The sequence below is a fragment of the Notamacropus eugenii genome, chromosome 3 (assembly GCF_028372415.1).
Source record: "Notamacropus eugenii isolate mMacEug1 chromosome 3, mMacEug1.pri_v2, whole genome shotgun sequence".
Classification (NCBI taxonomy): Eukaryota; Metazoa; Chordata; class Mammalia; order Diprotodontia; family Macropodidae; genus Notamacropus; species Notamacropus eugenii.
The window spans coordinates 429226678-429246345 of NC_092874.1; the positions used below are offsets into that span (position 1 = coordinate 429226678).

General features: G+C 42.5%; 1 protein-coding gene across 6 annotated transcripts in view; it reads left to right on the top strand.

Moving 5' to 3' along the window:
• The window catches only part of CFAP100 (cilia and flagella associated protein 100), a 43341-nt gene that overhangs the window by 20332 nt on the left and 3341 nt on the right, over positions 1-19668 (top strand). For 4 of the 6 annotated variants that reach the window (XM_072598361.1, XM_072598362.1, XM_072598363.1 and 1 more), the window contains 7 exons: positions 378-458; positions 3598-3776; positions 4576-4738; positions 8215-8269; positions 9520-9668; positions 15766-15901; positions 19163-19365. In XM_072598361.1, the coding sequence (XP_072454462.1) occupies positions 378-458; positions 3598-3776; positions 4576-4738; positions 8215-8269; positions 9520-9668; positions 15766-15901; positions 19163-19365 (966 nt within the window). Of the gene's footprint in view, positions 1-377; positions 459-3597; positions 3777-4575; positions 4739-8214; positions 8270-9519; positions 9669-15765; positions 18968-19162; positions 19366-19668 lie in introns of those variants that run through there. The other 2 variants (XR_011964684.1, XM_072598364.1) reach the window with 2 other exon arrangements.

Consider the following 19668-nt stretch of genomic DNA (forward strand, 5'->3'; position numbering starts at 1 on the left):
TAGAACTAGAGCTGCTGGGCCTTGAAGGATAATTAGGATTATTATTGTTATTAATTAGGATCGTTAACCCTCCCTGCTTCTTTAGAAGGCATTTCCCAAGCAGAAACCTCTTCAGTCTCAGCAGGAGGTATGGGAATGGACCAGGTGATCTCTCTAGGGACCTTCAATTTCCTATATTCCAAAATTTTGCCCCTCTTTATTTGTTCTGGCCAAATGAAAGTAAAATCGAAGACAGTTCCCTAACTTCTAGGCCTTTAGGTTGAACTTTTCCCCTAAGGGAATTTATTCTTTAATTTAGGCTGGGTCTGCTGCTGGTGAGACTAACTGGATAGCCAGTGGTCTGGCTACCTCCCGTAACAAGTCTTCTTCTGTTGTAGAGCTGAAAAGGAAGCCAAAGCGAAGATGGAAAAGATCATCGAAATCCGAGATCTCACTGCACAAATCTTAATGGTGAAAAGGTGACAGTTCTCTCACTTCCCCTCCAAAGAGCCAGAAAAAACATCTCATTAAGGAAAAAGTCTCTTTGTTAATCTTAGGGGAGTAAAATTGTAAGATTTAGGGCTGAAATGTGTTGTGGAGATCATCTCATTGAGTACAGTGGAAAGAGACCTGGATTGAGAGTCAGAGGATCTGGATCCAAATTCTGCTTGTGTAACTGTATGACTTTGAGTACGTCACTTAAGCTCTTTGGCTCTCAGTTTCTTCCTTTGCATAATGAGGGAGTTGGGCTGAATAACCTCTAAGATCCCTTGCAGCACTGTATTTATGCTCCTGTTTTACAAAGGAGGAAACTGAGGCTCAGAGAAATTACTCTCTCTCCACTCCAGGCCAGCCTTCCTAAATCATTCCCCTGCTCTAGTGACGCCTAGAGATCACAAAACAGTGAGGTAGCCAGAGCACAGCTACTTATTCCCATTTGACAGATGGGAATTGAGACCTGTAGTAATTTAATCACAGTTACACAGTAAGGTGGTAGACTAGACCTTCCATCCAATGAGATAATGTATGAAAAGTTGTTCGCAAATGGTAAAGCACTTTACTAGCTAGCTACTATTATTATTAATCATGCTAGGATTTCAGTCAATAGAAGGGAAAAATGCTGTGAAACCTCCCTCCTTCTTTCTGGGCCCCTTCCCCCAGAGGCAATCCGGGTCAAGTGACTTGCCCAGGTCACACAGCCACTAAATATCTGAGGCCAAATTTGAACTCAGGTCCTCCTAACTCTAGGGCTGTTGCTCTATCCACTGTGCCATCTAATTGCCCCTTCCCCTGCTTCTTTAGAAGGCATTTCCAAATAGAATCCTGTTCAGCCTAAGCAGGAAGTATGGGAATGGTCCAGTTGAGCTCTCAAGGGAGGTCTAAATTTCCATTTTAGTCAGGTAAGTAGTATAGTAAATAGAGCACTGGGCCTGGAGTGAGGAAGACCTGAATGTAAATCTAGCCTCAGACACTTACTAGCTATGTGACCTGAGGCAACTCACTTAAGCCTTAGTTTTCTCATTGGTAAAATGAGGATAATAGTGGCACCTACTTCCCATGGCTGTTGTGAGGCTCAAGTGAAATAATATTTGTAAAGCACTTAGCACAGTGCCTGACATATATAAATAGTTATTATTATTAATTATTATTATACCCAGTCCATGGTTCTTTCTACTGATTTACTGCCTCTCTAATTTTTTTAAAGAAAGGAAGGGAGTAGAAAAGTAAGAAAAAGGATGGAATGAGAGGAAGCAGAAGAAACTGTGTGACAAGGACACAAATAGTTATTTCACAGAATCCCACTCATAATATCAGGTCATTAGCAGTTCTGACTGACATAGCCTTCTCGTTACAGGTGACCACACACACACACACACACACACACGCACACACACATATATATGGATATATAATGTGATATGAGGGTATCTAGAAAGGCTTTCTTATTCTCACATCACCTCAAATTTCAATGCCTGAAAATCCTGCCATTAGAAATGTACAATTGAAATGGTATAGGATCCCACTATCAACAGAATACTGAATAGTTCAATCAATCAGTCAAGTGTCTGTTAAGTGCCAAGCACTGTACTAGGCACAGGGGGATACAAGACAAAGATGAAACACTTCCCACCCTCAAAAGACCTGTGTTCTAGCGTTCACCTGGTCTCACTAGAACATGGATATTGGAGTTAAAAGACCTGGGTTCTGATCCCAGATCTACAACTTTTCAGCCATGTGGCCCTGTCCCTCAATTTCTTCAGCTATGAAATGAGGATACTACTATTTGTGTTAGTAGTCGGACTAATTTGTTGGATGTTCTAAGGAAAACGTTTTGTAAACCTTAAACCTAAAACCTTAAAATGATAATGAAATTTGTATTGGTGCATGAGTTCTCCCATAGTACCCTTTAAAAATGCAGCTGTCCCTGGGAAGGGTCATACCAGGATGGTGAAGAGAGGTAAAAAGGAGATGTCAAAGAGGGCAAAAATCTCAAGCCAGACCTGAACCAGGGCCCCACAGCTTGAGTCTCCCTGCAGTGGGCAGGAGAGATGGGTGCAGATGTTATTAGCCAAAGGAAGAAAAGAGCTGGGATAATCTAGAACTCATGAGACTCACTTAGGATCACGAGTTCACTGAACAGGATCATCTAGACCATAGGTTTCCAAAGTGGGCAATACCGTCCCCTGGAGGGTACTGAACTGATCCAGGGAAGTGATAGCATTGGGTGGGGAAGATATTGAATGAAAATAAGGGGGGAGTGGAAGCATAAGGAAAGAAGAGAAGAAAAATTTGAAAAACTGTTCATAGATGTTTCATCTGTTTTGTAACAAAGTCATGTGATTACATTATTTCCAAATAAACACACAAAATACAATCAGCGGTCAAGTCTGCCCACAGGTCTTAACAAGCAAGTGTTGGCAGGCAAGTATGTCTTTGTCAGGAAGTCCAGCATGCATGAGCAAGAATATGTGTATGTAATGACTTGTTTATAAATGATACTATATGGTTACATGATGCAATATTACATTATCAAAATTTCAGTGCAGGAAAAAACCCACAAATGTACAATAAATTATTAAATTTAAGATGTGTCATTTAAAATATATATTTTATATTTTTTGAAATGATGCAATTTTTTTTTAAATTATTAAAAGGTTAAATAAAGTAGATTTCCAGGGCGGGGAGGTACTGGTGGTAGGCCAAATAAATTTGGGAACCTCTGGTCTAGACCAACTTCATCATTTTATAGATAAGGAGACCAAAGCCCAGAGTGGTTAAGCAATTTGCCCAAGATCACACAAGCACAAAATATAAGAAATGGGATTCAAACTCAGATTCTATGATTCTAAAATTCAGCTTCTTTTCCATTACAGCAAATTCTGGCTCTACCCCTAAGTAACTGTGTGACTTCGGGCAAGTCCCTTTCCCATTCCTTGGTCAAATAAGGGGGTCTGGGCTAGGTGGACTCTGCAAACCTTAACACTTTAATATTCTGGGAGGATTAGAAATAGGAAATGTGAGGAATAGAAAGGGGACATTCTGATGGGTCCAGGAACCCAGGGTCAATATACCATTGGCTTAACCTTTACAATATCTCGTCCTTGAATCCCGGCCCAGTGAGATCTCCAAGTTTGAAGACAACATCCAGATTTTCAAACTCTATAAGGATTTCCTCTATAAGCTGTCCCCCAGAGAGTGGCTGATAACCCATGCCAGGAAACATTTGGCCCATGCTGCTGCCAGGATGTCCATAGATGGACGCAGAGAGAACGTTCCGTTTTTGCCCATGGAAAAAGGTAACAGGAGACAGAAGAGGGAGACCAAGGGGTTGAGTCTGAGAGGGACTCTGTAAATGCTACCCTCCATCCCTATGATTTGCAAAGCCCTATATGCTGGGTCACATCAGGATAGACCTTGGTCTTCAATAAAACAGAGCCTTCCCAACAGACAGGAAGTCATCTGAGGTCAGAGCAAGCAGAAGGTCAGAATCCAGGCTGCCAGAATCCTTACCTAAAGGCCCACAAATAGCAACCTATCAATCAACAAGCTCTTGTTATATGCCAGACACTGTAATGGGTGATGGGGATACAACTAAAGTCAGATTGTCTCTGCCCTTAGGAACATCACATTCTATAATCAAAAATGAGGACAGGCAAAATCCAAGACAGACACATTGGAGCATCCATCCAGACGCAAGCAGTCTCAGAATCAGATCTGTGCACTATTTGGGCCGGAAAGAACCTAAGAGAGCATCTGGTCTAATCCCTTCATTTTACAGGGACCCACAGAGGAAAAGTGACTCATCTAAGGCACACAGTTTATTAGTGAGAAAGCTGGGACTGGAACTCATGTCTCCTGACTCCCATAATGCTTTCTGCAGTACAAGAGTGTCTGATAGTGGGAAGGTTCTGAATCAGGCAGGGACTCCTTGACCTGTTACTGGAGGAGCTCATTCCAAGATATGATATGAGCAGCCACAGGTCGGAGCTAGGAGGTAACTCTGCCTGGATGAAGAAGGGAAAGAAGGGGGCATTCAGAAGAAGAACCTAATGTTCTAGAGCAAGATCTCCAAAGAAATCTTTCTGCTTCCTCCAGAGGAAAAGAGCAGTCGGAGATCCAGTCTGAACACCTCCGTCCCAAATATCTCCTCATCATCCATGAGTGAAATAGTGATTAGCAAGGAGGACAAATCATCCCCCACATCATCCTCATCTCAAGACTTACAGATTCTGTTCAGAACGAGCCCCAGCAAAAAAGAGTAAGTCAAACTTGGACAGAGGGGATGGGGCCAAGTCTGAGGGAGCGGATAGGGATGGGATGGAGCACTGGGTCTGTCCAGTGCTGAAGAGATTAAAGAGGAAAGAGTGCGAGAGGCAGAGGGGGACTGAGGAGGGGGAGAGGGTCAGGGTATGGGGTTTTCAAAATATCATAAAACCCAGAGTTTTATATCAGCCTTAGAACATGGGATGTAAAACATTTTGATCAAAAGGGACCTCCGAAAATAGAATGTTAAAGCTCAAAAGGGGCCTTAGGACAAAGATGTCTGAGCTAGAAAGGGACCTTAGAGCATAGACTGTCACAGAAGGAAGGGGCCTTAGAGCACAGAATGTGAGGGATGATAAATATTTGCCTCACTGCCTCCTTTTGTAAAGGTGGAAGGAAGCAAACCCAGAGAGATTCCAGAGCACAGGACAAGGTTGTGTCCACTGACCCAAGAGAAAGCCTCCCTCTGCCCATAATTGTGCTTGTCAGCATTCAGAGAGAAAGTGTTTCCAGCACTAGGACCCAGAATGACCATCCTCTGTAAGGTCATAGAATCAGAATGTTAGAAAGGGAAAAGGAACTTGGAAAAACCCAAGATTAGCAAGCACTGACACAGCACTTAAAGGTTTGTAGCTTACTTTATAAATATTATCTTATTTGAGCCTCACAACCACCCTGCGAGGTCGGTACAGTTAGTATCCCCAATTTACAGATGAGATAACTGAGGTAGGCAGAGGTTAAGGGATTTGCCCAGAGTCACACAGCTAGGAAGTGTGTGAGATTTGTACTACCTGACAGCCACAAGATAGAGCATCGAAGCTGGAGTGAACTTTAAAATGTGAAATGCCAGAGCTAGAAGTGGCCTTTAAAACTCTCTCCTCCAATCCCATCATTTTATAAATGGGTGAAACAGAGGTTATGAGATGTTGTGAGGGACTCTACCCAAGGGTGCCCATGGTGGAGTTGGGATTAGAACCCAGGTCTCCTGATTCCTACTCCGGTGTTCCTTCCATGACATCATGCTACATATGGGATTAAAAAAAATTCCCAGGTGAGAGGAAAATTGGGGAAATTGTCGATAGCTGGGGCAGATCCCAACGTCGGAGGTAATGATGTGGATGGCAGCCACAGCTTCCTCGATGCCCTGCCAGAGACAGGATCCTGGTCTATTACTGCCCCAAGCAGCGGGACATGGCAATCAATGGAAAACATAAACCAGTAGAATTTAGGGAGAAGCACCGGGGCATATAATAGCCTTCCCCAGCTATGCCAACCCACGCTGATTTCTGTCTTTTGGGAATTTCTGAATCAGCATCCTATGGGTGCTTGTCACCAGATTACCTGATCACCCCTGCATTAGCTGATGATACATTCCCAGTTATCTCTATACTGCAGAAATAAATTAGGTCACATTTAAAGAGAGAACTATTTTTGAAGTTTGGGAGGGGAAGGGGAAGTTAGTCTCTAAAATCCATTTAGATTAAATACTCAGCTCTTGCATTATGCAGAATGTATAGATACAGTCATAGAATGTCAAAGTGAGAAGGGATTTTCAAGATCATTAATCTATACCTGAGGAGGAAGGGTTCCATCAGCATTCTGCCTCTTGAAGCTCTTACGATTTTAGGCTTCTTAGCTTAACTCAATTTAATTCAATAAATATTAATTAAAGATCTAGTATGTGCATGTGCAGTGGGGTCTCCATTCACAGAAATAGCAAATCCCACTTTAAAGTGATCGCTTGTATTTAATTCCTACCATTCAAAGTTACAGTGATGTAAAATACAGTAAATAGTTGCAGACCAGGAGAAATAGTGCAAACACACTTCAGGAATCACTTCAGTAACTAGGTTCTACCTGTGGGGTCATGGTGGTATCATGCAGAAGTGGCCTGCAAGCCACAGGGACCAAGGCTTAGGTCCTGCTCCTGCTGGTGGTGACAAGGGACAAGTCATGTAACTTCTTAGAGTTCTAAGTAACAGTCTACCGAGTAAATGTGGAAGTGAAGATCAGACTGTAGAGGAACACTTATGAAGCACTTACTAGGTAGGTTCCAATGCAATGCCTCCCCAGAAGCATCCATCCTAATACAGGAAACAGCATGCAAATAACCAGATCCAGACAGAGTAAACAAAGGTAATCTGAGAAGAAAAAGCATTGGCAGTTTTGAGGGTTGGAGGAAGGACAAATTAAGGAAAGGTCGCTGCCGAAGATGCCATTTGAGTCGAAAGAAAGCCAGGGAAACTACAGGGTAGAGGTGAGATGAGATAACATTCCAGGTATGGGGGAGAGCCAGTGCAAAAGCTAGAGCAGCAAGTGGGCCAGGGTGGCTGGTTGGTAGAGGTCTTGGAGTGGATGGAAAGGTAGGAAAGAGTAAGTGCTAAGAAGCAACCTGCACTGGTAGAAGGACTTTGCTTACCTGGGAGTTCCCTGTACCCATAAAATCATAGGCTCTGTCCCCATTCTTATATGCTAGGCACTAGGGATAAACAGATTTAAAAAATAAAATAAAATAAAAGACACAGTCTCTGCTCTCAAAAAACTTCTATTCTAGTTGAGAGATACAACATGCACACAAATAAATATAATGCAAGGTATCATAAAGTGCTCTAGAATAATCTGAAAAAAGGCAAGAATACTTTTAGGGCTAAAAGGGGAGGGCCGAGTGTAGGATAGAAGAGACGGCAGCATCTGAGCTATGCCTTGAATGGATGAGATGGATGCTGAGAGATAATTATGAGGAGAGAATGCATTCTAGGAATGAGGGACAGTTTGCAGAAATTCACAGGGTCTGGAAATGATATGAAAAGTTCAGGGAATAGCTATAAATATAGTCTGGCTGAAATAAAGAACATGTGAGTAATATGAAACAAATCCAGAAAGGTAGGTTGGGACCTTAAGTGCAGGGGGAAGGATAACATGGTTTTATCCTAGAGGCAATGGAGAAGTCATCCCAGATTTGTGAGGAGGAAACGGCCAGGATTGTACCTGATAGTTAGGAAGATTCATTTGGTAGATGAGGGCAGGGAGACACTGGAGGCAGGCTGATCAGTTACGAAGCCAGTATGGTAGTCTTGGCTGGAGGTGATGATGACCTAAGGTCAGGGCATTTTGACTGGAGAAAAAGGAATGTAAGAGATACCGTGGAGGTAGGATGAGACGATTGGGGATGATCTGAATTTGAAGTACAGGGGAGAGGGAAGCGTTAAGGATGACGATGACTCCAAGGCTTAGAGCCTGGGACATGGGAACCATGGTGGCATCCCTCAACAAAGCTAGATGGGATGAAAGGAGGGACCAGTTTGAGAGGGAAAGGAATACTTTTCATGTTGGACTCATTGAATTTGAGGAGTCAGCTCAGACTAAGAAACCAAGTCTGGGAAATCCTTCAAGGGCAACATCTGCTTCTATGTGGATGTGGGACATAGTGATCCCCCTGCCAAGCCACTGACCCAAGTGACTCCTTGGCAGGTCAAGTCCTACGGTGTTGTCTGCCAGAACAGAAGAAGCTGAGAGTGATGATGAGGTCAGTGACCCACAGCTTCCTTCTGTAGCTCACATCAAACAAGTGCTTGGAATCAGAGGTGCTGAAACTATTCCCAGAGGGGCACAGAACTACCAGTTAGCTCAGTGGGTACAGCAAAGGGTTAAGAAAGCCAAAGTCACAGCAAGGGTTCGCATCTCACCCCTGTGGGACACTTAGTTTTATTGTAGTCCACAGCCTAAACTAAACCCTGACCTCAGACAAAAACTGACCTCTCCCCTTTCTCTCTTCCCCATTGTAGTGAATGGGGGAAATGCTGGATTCAGATTCAGAGGGCCTGTGTTCAGATTCTGACTGCCAGTTACTACATTTGAGACTTCTCTGGGCCTCAATTTTTTTAAATCTATGAATGAGGGGTCCCCTTCATCTCTAAATCTATGATCCTGTAAATCCCTTCACACAGTGACCTTGTACTCTGACCAGAGACTGACCCCTTGGTCCCCATCACACACATACCTATCCCCCTACTCTGGCCATTAGACTCAATCCAAACTCTAATAATAATAGCTATCATTTAAATAGTGTTTTAAGGTTTACAAAGAGTTTTAGAAATACTAACTCTTTTTATCCTCACAACAACCCTGGGAGATGGGTGCTATTGTTGTCCCCATTTTACAGATGAAGAAACTGAGGAAGAAATTAAGTGACTTACCCAGGGTCATAGAGCTAGTTTCTGAGGTCACACATGAACTCAGGTCTTCCTGACTCCAATTCCAGCTTTCTATCTACTGTGCCACTATACCCAGACTGTTGAGTGAACCTGACCCCTAATCTCAGTCACACAAAGACCCCCAGCCCTGGCAATGGACTGATCCCAGATGGCTTCAGACTGATTCCCACCAACCCATTAAATGAGCATTAAATGCTGGCCACAGCCTGATCCCTCTGTCTGGTCATGAAATTCCACCGTGTGGGATGTTCATGACCCGAAGAGGACCAGAGGTGGCTGAGGAGATCCAAAACTCTCCACTGCTGGGAAGGGGATATAAACCCTCACATTGCCCAGAACATGGGTCAGGAGCACCTGCATTTGGATTCAGATGATGTCCATGACCCCTAAAGATCAGAATCTAAACTTCATGCCTTCTTCCTCCTGCTATTCCTCTGCCTTCACCCCTACCCACAATCCCCTGCCCCTACTATCACAAGAAGAGTACAGTCAATCCTGGGTGTTTAGTACCATGAGGAGGCTTGGAGCACAGATAAACCCTGGACTTTGTTTCCCCGAGAAGCTGGAGCTGTACTTCACAGAACCTCGGCAGCTGCTGGACATTTTCACTGAGCTGGAAGAGCAGAACCTCTCTCTGATTCAGAACTCCCAGGAGACAGAGGAGACCCTGGAAGAGATTCGCAATTCCATGAGAAATGCTCGGAACAAAATGTAGGTCAAGCGGCAATAAGCTAACTAAGGCAAGTCGGCTTTCCCCAGGGGCATCCCCAAAGAGAGGATGAGGATGCTTAGCCCAGAGAAGAGGATACTAAGGGTCAGTGGGCTCAGGGAATCCATGTTTGTTGGGGGGTCAGGGAAAAGGACATGAAGATGGTCTTCTAATAACTAAGGGCAGTCACGGAGAAGAGAGAACAGACTTGTTCTGTGCAGTCCCCAAGACAAACTAGGACCACTTTAGGGGCAGAGAGGGAGAGGGGAGTTCCAGGGGAGCAAATGGCATTCTATTATAAGGAAAAATTTTCTTGGTCATATAACTTTCCATCTCTGGATCACAGTTAAATGAAGGATGTTTGACTATTAAATCTCCCTATAGGTTCTTCTAGCTATGACATTCTACAGTTATCCCTTCCACTTTTCACGACTTTCCTCATCATGTTTTGATATATCGTGGGTCAGCATAAGAAATTAAATGGGAATTTGGAAGAAGTTTTGCAGAAGCCACAAACAACATATGAAGGCCAGCAGACAACATGGAACAAGTTTAGAAACTCAGAAATGCATAAAATATATGTATAGTGTTGTATGATATCAACACATTTATCTTTTAATATCATAATAATTCAACTTTGACACAAAGGGAGGGCCAAAAATTTTTTTTTACTATGTCTAGTAAAGCACCTTCCAACTGTGACATTCTGGGTCCCATCTAGCTCTAATATCTGTTTGAAAGACCCATGTTCATTACTGCTCTGATTTCCAGTTTCTTGATTCTGGTCCTACCCGAATGATTGCTCCTTCTCAATCTCCTTGGCCAGATCTTCCTCCAGGTCATGATCAATAAACATGGGTATCCCTTAAGACTTTATCCTGGATTCTTTTCTCTTTTCCCTCTATAGTATCTTGCTTGGTGATTTCAGTTCCCATAGGTTCAATTATCATCTCTTTGTAGATCATTCCAAGATCCTATATATCCACATATCTAAGCTCTAATCTCTCCTGATTTCCAGACTCACATCACCAACTGTCTTTTGGACATCTCAGAATGGGTGTTTTGTAAGCATCCCAAACTCAACACATCCAAAACATAGCTGATGATCTTGCCCTCACATCCTCCCCCTCTTCTCAACTCCCTGTTACTGTCAATGAAAGTACCATTCCCCCCAGTCAGCCATGCTCACAACCCAGGTGTCACCCTCAACTCTTGCATTCCCCCCACATATCTAGTCTGTTGCCAAATCTTGTTTCTACCTTGCATCTCTCCCATAGTCCCCTTCTCTGCGTTCATAGGCAGCCACCAACCTAGTTCAGGCCCTCTACCATGACCATTATAATAGCCTCCAGGTCTCTCGGTCTCAACTTTTTCCCTTCTGGAATTTGTTCTCCAGTCAGATGCCAAAATAATATTCCTAAAATGTAGGTCTGCAGCCGCTCCCACTCCCCTCCCACATTCATACCCCAACTCAATAAAATCCAGTGACTCTCTTTTTCCCTAGGATCAAATATAAAATTCTCTGGTGTGTAAAGCTCTTTTCAACCTTGCCCCTGCCTGTCTGTATGGTATTTTTGTTCTCGTTCTTAATCCAGTCACATTGTCCTACTTAATGCTCCTCATACATGGCCCTCCATCTCTAGACTCTTTGATGTTTTATTTGTCCTCCATGCCTGGAATGCTCGCTCTCTCTCCTCGACACTAACTCCATATCCTTTAAAATTTGAAGATGGTTGGTGAGTTCCATATACACTCTATACATCTCCCACTGCATCCTGGGCCATCTCCAGTCATCCCGATCTATATCTTGTCACTGGACCTAGATGACTGTGGAGGAGAAAGTGAGGTTGGTGACTCTGCCCAGCCCTCCCTCATTTAAATCCATTTCACTTGCACTTCATGGCATCATTTCCCTGATGTCATGGCCGTCTTTGAGACTGAAGGACAAATAGTAGTCTTTTCAGACAACTCCTGTTTTTTTCTCATAATTTCCCAATTACCTCACATTTATTTTGTATGTTTTTTGTGTGTATGTGTTATACATGTGTATTGTATAAATTCTTTGAGGACTACACACTATCTTTTTACACCGCCCCCCCCACCCCCATAGGGCACAGTGCCTGGAACACATACAATACCACTAATCAGCTAGTACTCACTACAATGATTTTTGATTGATTGAGGAGTGTGCCTTTCCCTTGGGGTATCTGTCCCACCAGTCTGATCTTCTCATTCCTCAGTGTCCCCACCTCTTATTAAATTGAATTATATAGTAACCTGTTCATCATTATGTTTTGAGAAAGAGAGAAATATTCACAGCTCTTCCAGATAACTGAAGCCTCACCAAGTTTTCTTTTGTTTTTAAATCTTAACTATTTTGATTGGAAATCTTTTAAAAATATGTCCAACTGTTCCCTACCTTCATAAACAATGCACCCTGGGCAAGACCATTTAATCTCTTCCTGAAGATTTTGTTGATTGTTGTTCAGTCCTTTCAGTCATGTCTGAATCTCCATGACCCCATTTGGGATATTCTTGGCAAAAATACTGGAGTGGTTTGCCATTTCCTTCTCCAGCTCATTTTTGCAGATGAGGAAACTGAGGCAAATGGGGGTAAGTGACTTGTCCAGGGTCACATAGATAGTCAGTTTCTGAGGCTGAATTTGAACTAAAGATGAGTCAGGAAGATGAAGGACATTTCTAGGTGTTACTCACATGGACTTTGTGTATATGGACTCTGTGACATATATTTTGACTTTTTTGTTTCCTCTTTGGTTTTGTGATTATGGTTCAGATAGGCAATGTCACTAGACATAGGACTTCTGGATATATAAGATGCTACAATACTTGGTTTGTGAACCTAGTAAAAGGTATGGTCTGTTTCTTCACAACTCAGATGTATCAAACCCCTTTTGTCCAAAGTTCTATACTCAGGAAAGCTTATCTTGTTAAAGGCAAACCCCACCTGAAACTGTTTTCTGTTCTTGCTGTATCTGCAAACAAGAACTTCAAGGAGACATGACAGTAATAGCTTATGATTTAGAGCCCCTTCAGACAGACAGCAATGGGTTCTCTCAAAGATGAATCCCCATGTTCATCATTGGCTGCCTCTGCCACTTCTAAAGGAATCAGGGCAGGATGATATTCTCCTCTTTAGACTATGACCTTGGGACTACAGCCATACCCCCTTACTTCTGTGAATTGTTTATTCTTCATTTTACAGTGTTCTAACTACTTTATTATAGGGGCAAGCAATCTGGGATGTAGAATCCCTATTAATTGACAGTTGCAGATCCATAACAGAGTAACCAAGTCTCTCTCTGTTCAACATGACATGCTATTCTGGCTCCTTTCCCAAACTCAGTGCCGCTTTTGCCCCAGGTCAATGAAGCCCCACCCCCCTCTCTGAGGCCCCTGGTCCTGGAGGAAGGTAGTAATGAAAATTCATAATTCTATGGAGCTTAAAAGTTTGCAACATGCTTTTCTTACAAGGGCTGTTAGTTTGTACAAATATGTAAACCTCCATTTTTTAGTTGAGGAAGCAGAGACTCAAGGTAGTAATGGAAATGACTGAATGGGAACAAAATGAGAGGATCTCCGATTGATTGAATGAGCCTGGCCAAAGTGGTCTAGGGTCTCTCATGTACCTCTATATCCCCTTTTGTGCTCTCCTATAGCATCTTTGAGGAGAGGAAGCTCCTGAGAAATGGTCTCTGAGATTGCGTCTAATTTGGCCACATCTCCATTAGTTAGTGGTGGGGAATCAAACAGAACAACCATGGAGATTTGGCCAGTGGTAGATGAGAATATTCACACTGAAAATTTAACTATCAGCTCTTGAGAGCTGGTTTGAACTGGATCCGGCATATTCCTCACATTCTCACTTTCCTCATAATCATTCATAGTGCATAAAATGGTGGTGCTAGTCCAGAAAAACCATCTGCTGGATGTCATTCCTGCTTGCCTATAATCTCCATGATGAGAAACATAGATATATGGCTGCTGAGGACAGTAGACGTCTTTCCTCCCTCCCTCCCCTTTTTGGGACTGCTTCCATTACACTGATGCTGGGGACTGACATTTTAAGGATGAAGATGGTTTGATTAGTTATACTCTTACTTAGAAGTCCTCTTAGGCTCCTGGGTACTTTAGGAACACAGACTGAAAGGTACCCTAGAACCCATCTAGTTAAACTCTGTATTTTAGAGTTTACTGAGGAAATAAAATCCATCCTTCCCAAGTTGCTTCCTCTTCCTTACTTTATACCTCAAAACCTCTGTACGTTGTCCTGATTCTTTTGCTTCAGTCTGAGGAAGAGGAAGCTTTCTCCTTGCAGAGGCCAAAGCACTCATATTCTCAATTCCATTCTGTCCTGTCTCTCCTGGGAGTCTGCTCCCTTGATTTGCTTACTTCCACTCTCCTCTTCAAACTTTTCTTATCCATTGGTTCCTTCCCTACCACCTGAAAACACACCCTGGTCTCCTCCCAACCTTTAAAAACTTCCCCTGGACTCTGCCATTCCCTTAAGTTACTTTTTTCTAAAGTCACTCCCTTTCAGGGTCAGAATCTTTGAAGGGTTATTTATCATCAAAGTCTCCAGTTTCTCACCTCTTATTCTTTTATTCACCTTTTGCAACATCGCTCCTAACCCCAATACTCAACTGAAACTATTCTCTCCAAGGTTGCCAAAGATGTCTTACCTGCCAAGTCTAATAGGTTTTTCATGAGTCTACTTGATCTCTCTACAATTTTTGACATCATTGACAACTCCCTTCTCCTGGACATTTTCCTTTGGCTTATGGGACATGTATTTTTCTTAGATATTTTCATTTTTGTCTGACCACTCCCTAATCTCCTTCTCCCACCAAGTATGAACATCTGATCTGGGATCTTTTGTCTTTTTTTTTCTACACTCTCTTCCATGATGATCCCATAAACTCCAGTTGGTTCGATCTTCACCTCTATGTAGATCACTTCCAAATCTATATCTGCAAACCTTATTTCTCTTCTGAACTCAGGTCCTAAATTGTCTCCTGACACATCCAACTCCATCTTCTAGGCATCTCAAACTCAACTTGTACTAAACCAAATCCAATCTACTTTCTCCCCAATCCATCCCTCCTCCAAACTTCCTTGTTTATGGTTGGTGCCACTCTCATCCGGTTATCCAGGTTTATAAACCTGGTGTCATCTGAACTCCTCTCTCCCCAACTCCCGTAGTCAATCAGCTTCTAAATCTTGTCCATTCTATCTCTGCATCATTTCTTATATACTCACCTTTTTTCCCCGCTCTTACAGCATCTACCTCATTCTCTCTCAGTTAAACTAGCTCAATCACCATCCTGATTGGTCTCTCTGCTTCCCCCTCCTATCCATCCTCCACACAGCTGCCAAATTCATATTCCTAAGACACAGGCCTTCCGTGTTGCTCTCCCATTCAAAATCCCTCAGTGACTTCCTTTTGGTTCTAGGATAAAGATAAACTATTCAGTCTGGTATTAAAGCCCTCCACAATCTGACTCCTCACTACCTTTTCAGACGTATTTATTTCTCCCCCACCCTTTTAAGCTTTCTAAATTCCAGCCAAACTGGCCTATTAGCTATTTCTCCAAACTTGACCTACCATCTCCTACCTTGGTACCTTTGCCCAGGCTGTTTCCCATAAGTAGAATGCACTCCCTTCTCACTTCTGCCTCTCAGAATCTCAAGGACGGCTCCAGTTATTAGTGCTTTCTCCCTCTTCAAAGGATGATGCCTATCATTATCTGTGTACATTATCATAAACCCCCAGAAGAATGTAAGGAAAGTAAAGACAGGGGTGTTTTGTTGTGTTTGAATCTACACATAATATTTAATAAATATTCTTTGTCGTTGAATTACATTGGGAAAACAAAGGCCAAGTTTTGATTAAGAAAATCAGAGAAGATATTCAAACCCAAACTTTCTAACACTAAATCCATTACTCTTTGTTATACACAGCCTCTCCTTCCAGAGAGGAGCAGGCTTGGCTGAGCTCCCACCTCTCTCAGTCTCTGTCTCTCTGTTTCTGTGTCTCTCTCTCTTTCTCTCTGTGTCTGTGTCTCTCACCTTCCCTCCCAGGGATCGAGAAATCAACCAACTGAAGCTGTTGTCAACCACTCTAATGACCTCCATCACTAAGGAAGAGGAGATTGCTGCAGACTTGCAACTCAAATCTCGTGTCTTCTCTTTTGGCAAGTATAAGGGTGATTACCAGGTAAGTCGCTGCAAGATGGCCCAGGGACCTCTGGTTTATTCCAGGAAAGGTGAGGGATGATCAAAATTCTCAGCATTAAAATATTGCAAAACCCATGCTTTAGAGGAAGGAACTGAAACTTCTGTACCCTCCAAGGACCTGTGGAGGGACAAAGAAATGCCTAGAGGAGCCACTGGCTGGTGAGGGGCATGGAGGAATACAAGAGAGAAGAGGGAAATAGAGAAAGAGGGAGAGAAAGAATAGATCTACAGAGATGGAGAAAAAGAGAATATGAATGAATACATTTGTGAAAAACAAAGTGCTCAATGTTGAATCTTATATTTTTAAGGTATTCAAAGCCTGCGGTGACCTCAGTAATCTTACTGACAGCTGTGGTCATAGAGGGTAATAATCCTTCTATCCAAAATCCATGAGTAGCTCTCTATTGTCTTTCTTAACCCACCAGCTTCTTCAAAAATTCTCCCCCATGATTTGCTTGAACTTGGCTTTTGAATCTATCTCACCCTTCTCTGTCTGATAGATGACCCGTCCCCTGTTGAGTTGTTAAGTTCCTTCAAGTCAAGGCTTTATTTTATCTATCTTTGTATTCTCTTCAGGAACTTTATGTTTCTTCAATGTTGAATATTTGCCTCATCACATCCACTATATAACCTAATAACTCCTTAGTGAATGAATGATGAAGGATCTCATCCTTCCCAAGACAGTTAAGTTCCAAAGCCCATATCTATCTTAGGATTATGAACACATGGTCACTTGTGCTTGAAATGGAACTGAGCATATAGCGAACTGCCTTCTTGTGAATGTTTCTTGAATTTCATTTCACAAAATTATTCACCCCAGTTTTGCCTTCTGAATTCAAGTAGACCAAGTATAACCACTCTTCTCCATTGATAGTCTTTCAAAAATGCTTATGTCTTAACTAGGTCTTCCCTAAGCTAAAGATCTCCAGTTCTGATATGGCATGAGCTTGAGGCCCATCATCATCTACTGGATAATCTCCAGCTTGTCAATATCCTTCCTGGATATGGTACCCAAAACTCCATACCATACCCAAAGGGTGGGATCCTCTCTCTCGTACTGTACATAATATTTCTCTTAACAACTAAGATTGAGTTAATTTTGTTTTTGGCTGCCATGTCATAAGTGCTATTGACTCATACTGAGGTCATACAGCAGATACATAAGACATGATCCCTGGTCTCATAAAGCTTGAAGCCTAACAGGAAAGATTAGACAAGTACACACATGACTATAACACAAAGGCATGGATTGGGTTGAGGTCTAGGACGGGTGGTGATACGCTAAGATGAGAAATGGGGATCCAAGCTCTATAACTGCTAGAGAAGTCAGTTCAGAATATTGAGGATTGGGGAAATTGCAGCAGGAGGATGCCAGAAAGTGTGAGATTAAATTAATCCAAGGAAGGATCAAGTCTGGATTTAGATGAAATGGGGGAGTCAGTGGTAAGTACATGGTAGGAGTTCAGCAGGACTTGGAATTAAGTTCAATACAACCAACATGTATTAAGCAACTACTCTCTGTAAGGCACTGGGGATACAAAAGAGAAATTAATGAATCCCTGCACTCAAGAAGCTAACCTTCTCCAGGGGAAATAGAATGTGTACACAGATAGGTGTGTACAAAGCAGGGGAAGGTACTAACAACTGTGTGGTGTAGGGGGAGACTCAAGATCTCCATTCTGAAGGGAGCTAAGCATTCTAAGAAGATATGAGAATGGAGTGCATTTCCGGAATGGAGGACTGCCCTGCAAAGACACTGGAATGGGGGATTGCATGTTGTTTGGGGAACAGCTAGTATGCCCATTTGACCAGAATTAAGTGTATAAATGTGAATGAATCATATAAAATAAGACTGGAAACCTGGAGGACCACAAATGCCAGGTTTGAGAAATTTGCGTTTTATCTTAGAAGCATGGGGAAGCAACAGACAATTTTTGAGCAGGGGAAATGACATCGTCAAGGTCGTGTGTAAGGAAAAGTAATTTTGTAGATGTCGTCAGCATGGATTGTTGAGTTCCTCCATTGGATTGGGAGCTTTTTAAGACAGACTTCCTTTGCTTCTTTTTTGTATCCCCAGTGCTTAGCACATAGTAGTTGCTCAATAAATGTTTATTGATTGATAAAGAATAGATAAGACTTAGAAACTGATTGGATATGGGGGGAGAGGGGGAAGGAGAAGGAAGAATCTGGGGAACTGGAGGAATGGTTGGAGCAATCTGAACAAGTGTGATGAAATGGGACAGCATGGGTCATCTTCAAAAAATATCTTATGTGTAAGGAAGGCATTGTGCTGGGTGCCATTTTGTCAAAAATTTCGAGCATGAGCCAGATGTATGGCCTGACCCATCGGTGCTCCAAGAGATCAAAGGAAGATATCTGACTTGAGCTGAGCCACAAAGAATATTACAGTGATATAGATCAGGTGACAAGGGAATGAGGAGAGTTACCAATTGGTCTGGGTCCTATGGCATTGGCAAGTACTATAACTGTACTGCACCACAGGCTGCCAATCTTGCTCAGTATGTTGTAATGGGAATTTCTTTTTGGATATGATTTGGACCATCTGGACGGCTGCTGAGGTCTTCTCCAACTTCAAAATTATATGATTCTGTGAACCCCTGAATTAGATGCACTAAGACTCACAAGCTAATAGGAAGCTTAGACAACATCCAGTTCAATTCTTTTATTTTACAGATTCAGAAAACGTGGCCCAGTGAGAAGTGACCTTTCTAAGGGTGTGTAAGGAGCATAACAGGAATTCAGTAAACATTTATTAGCATCTACTAAGTGCAAAGCATTGGGCTAGGCACTAGTGACATAGAAGTAGAAAATCGACATCAAGGAACTAAACATTTAGGAGGCTCAAGAGTAAAAGGGAAGAGAGTTGTGAGAGGACGTGTAGAAATAAGTTTGATACAAGATAGATTGCAGTAGGAGTAAACAAGTATTGGGAGAAAGAGAATCGGGCAAATGGCAGTGAGATATGTGAGGAGGCAAGCAAATGTTTCGATCCCATTTCCACAGCTGTTTAAGTCATTTTGAAAAATATATAAAGAACACTAATAAGCTAAATCTCATATTAATGTGTGGGAGAATAAAAGTGGAGCTACAAGACCGATCCAGGAGCTGGAGTCAAGGACGAATCTGATGAAGAACCTAGGTGTTCTAACCTTTCATCCTATAGGACTATATGGCCTAGTGACTTTCCCTTTTTGTCATCCTGCTCCTTATCCACGTCTAGAACAAGATGTTGGCCAGCCTCAACAAAAAGGTGATAGAAGTATATCGCCACTGCATTGGGGACTGTGAGTCCAGCCTGGGCACCCTGCAGATGCTCACCATTATTGAACACCAGCTGGATGAACTCCTAGAGAATTTAGAGAGGGTCCCACAATGGAAGATTGAACAGATTGAGAAGGCCAAAGAGAAGGAGAGAAGAATAAGGTGAGTCCTCACATCATTGGCACAAACACCATGCTTTGAGTCTAAAAAGAATGCCATTGTACTAACTCCATGTGGTCCTCATCTGGACAAGCTTCGTCAATGTTCCTTGTAGCATGTCTCCCTCAATGGAACATGATATTCCTGATGTATTCTAATAAGGGTAGATGATGGGAAAAATCATGTCCCTCATTCTGGATACTCTGCTTCCATTAACTCAGCCTAAGAGCACATTCACTATTTTGACAGTACCCAGCAGGGTGATACCTTCATTTCTGGATCCTGCCCATTATTCGCCCTTGCCCC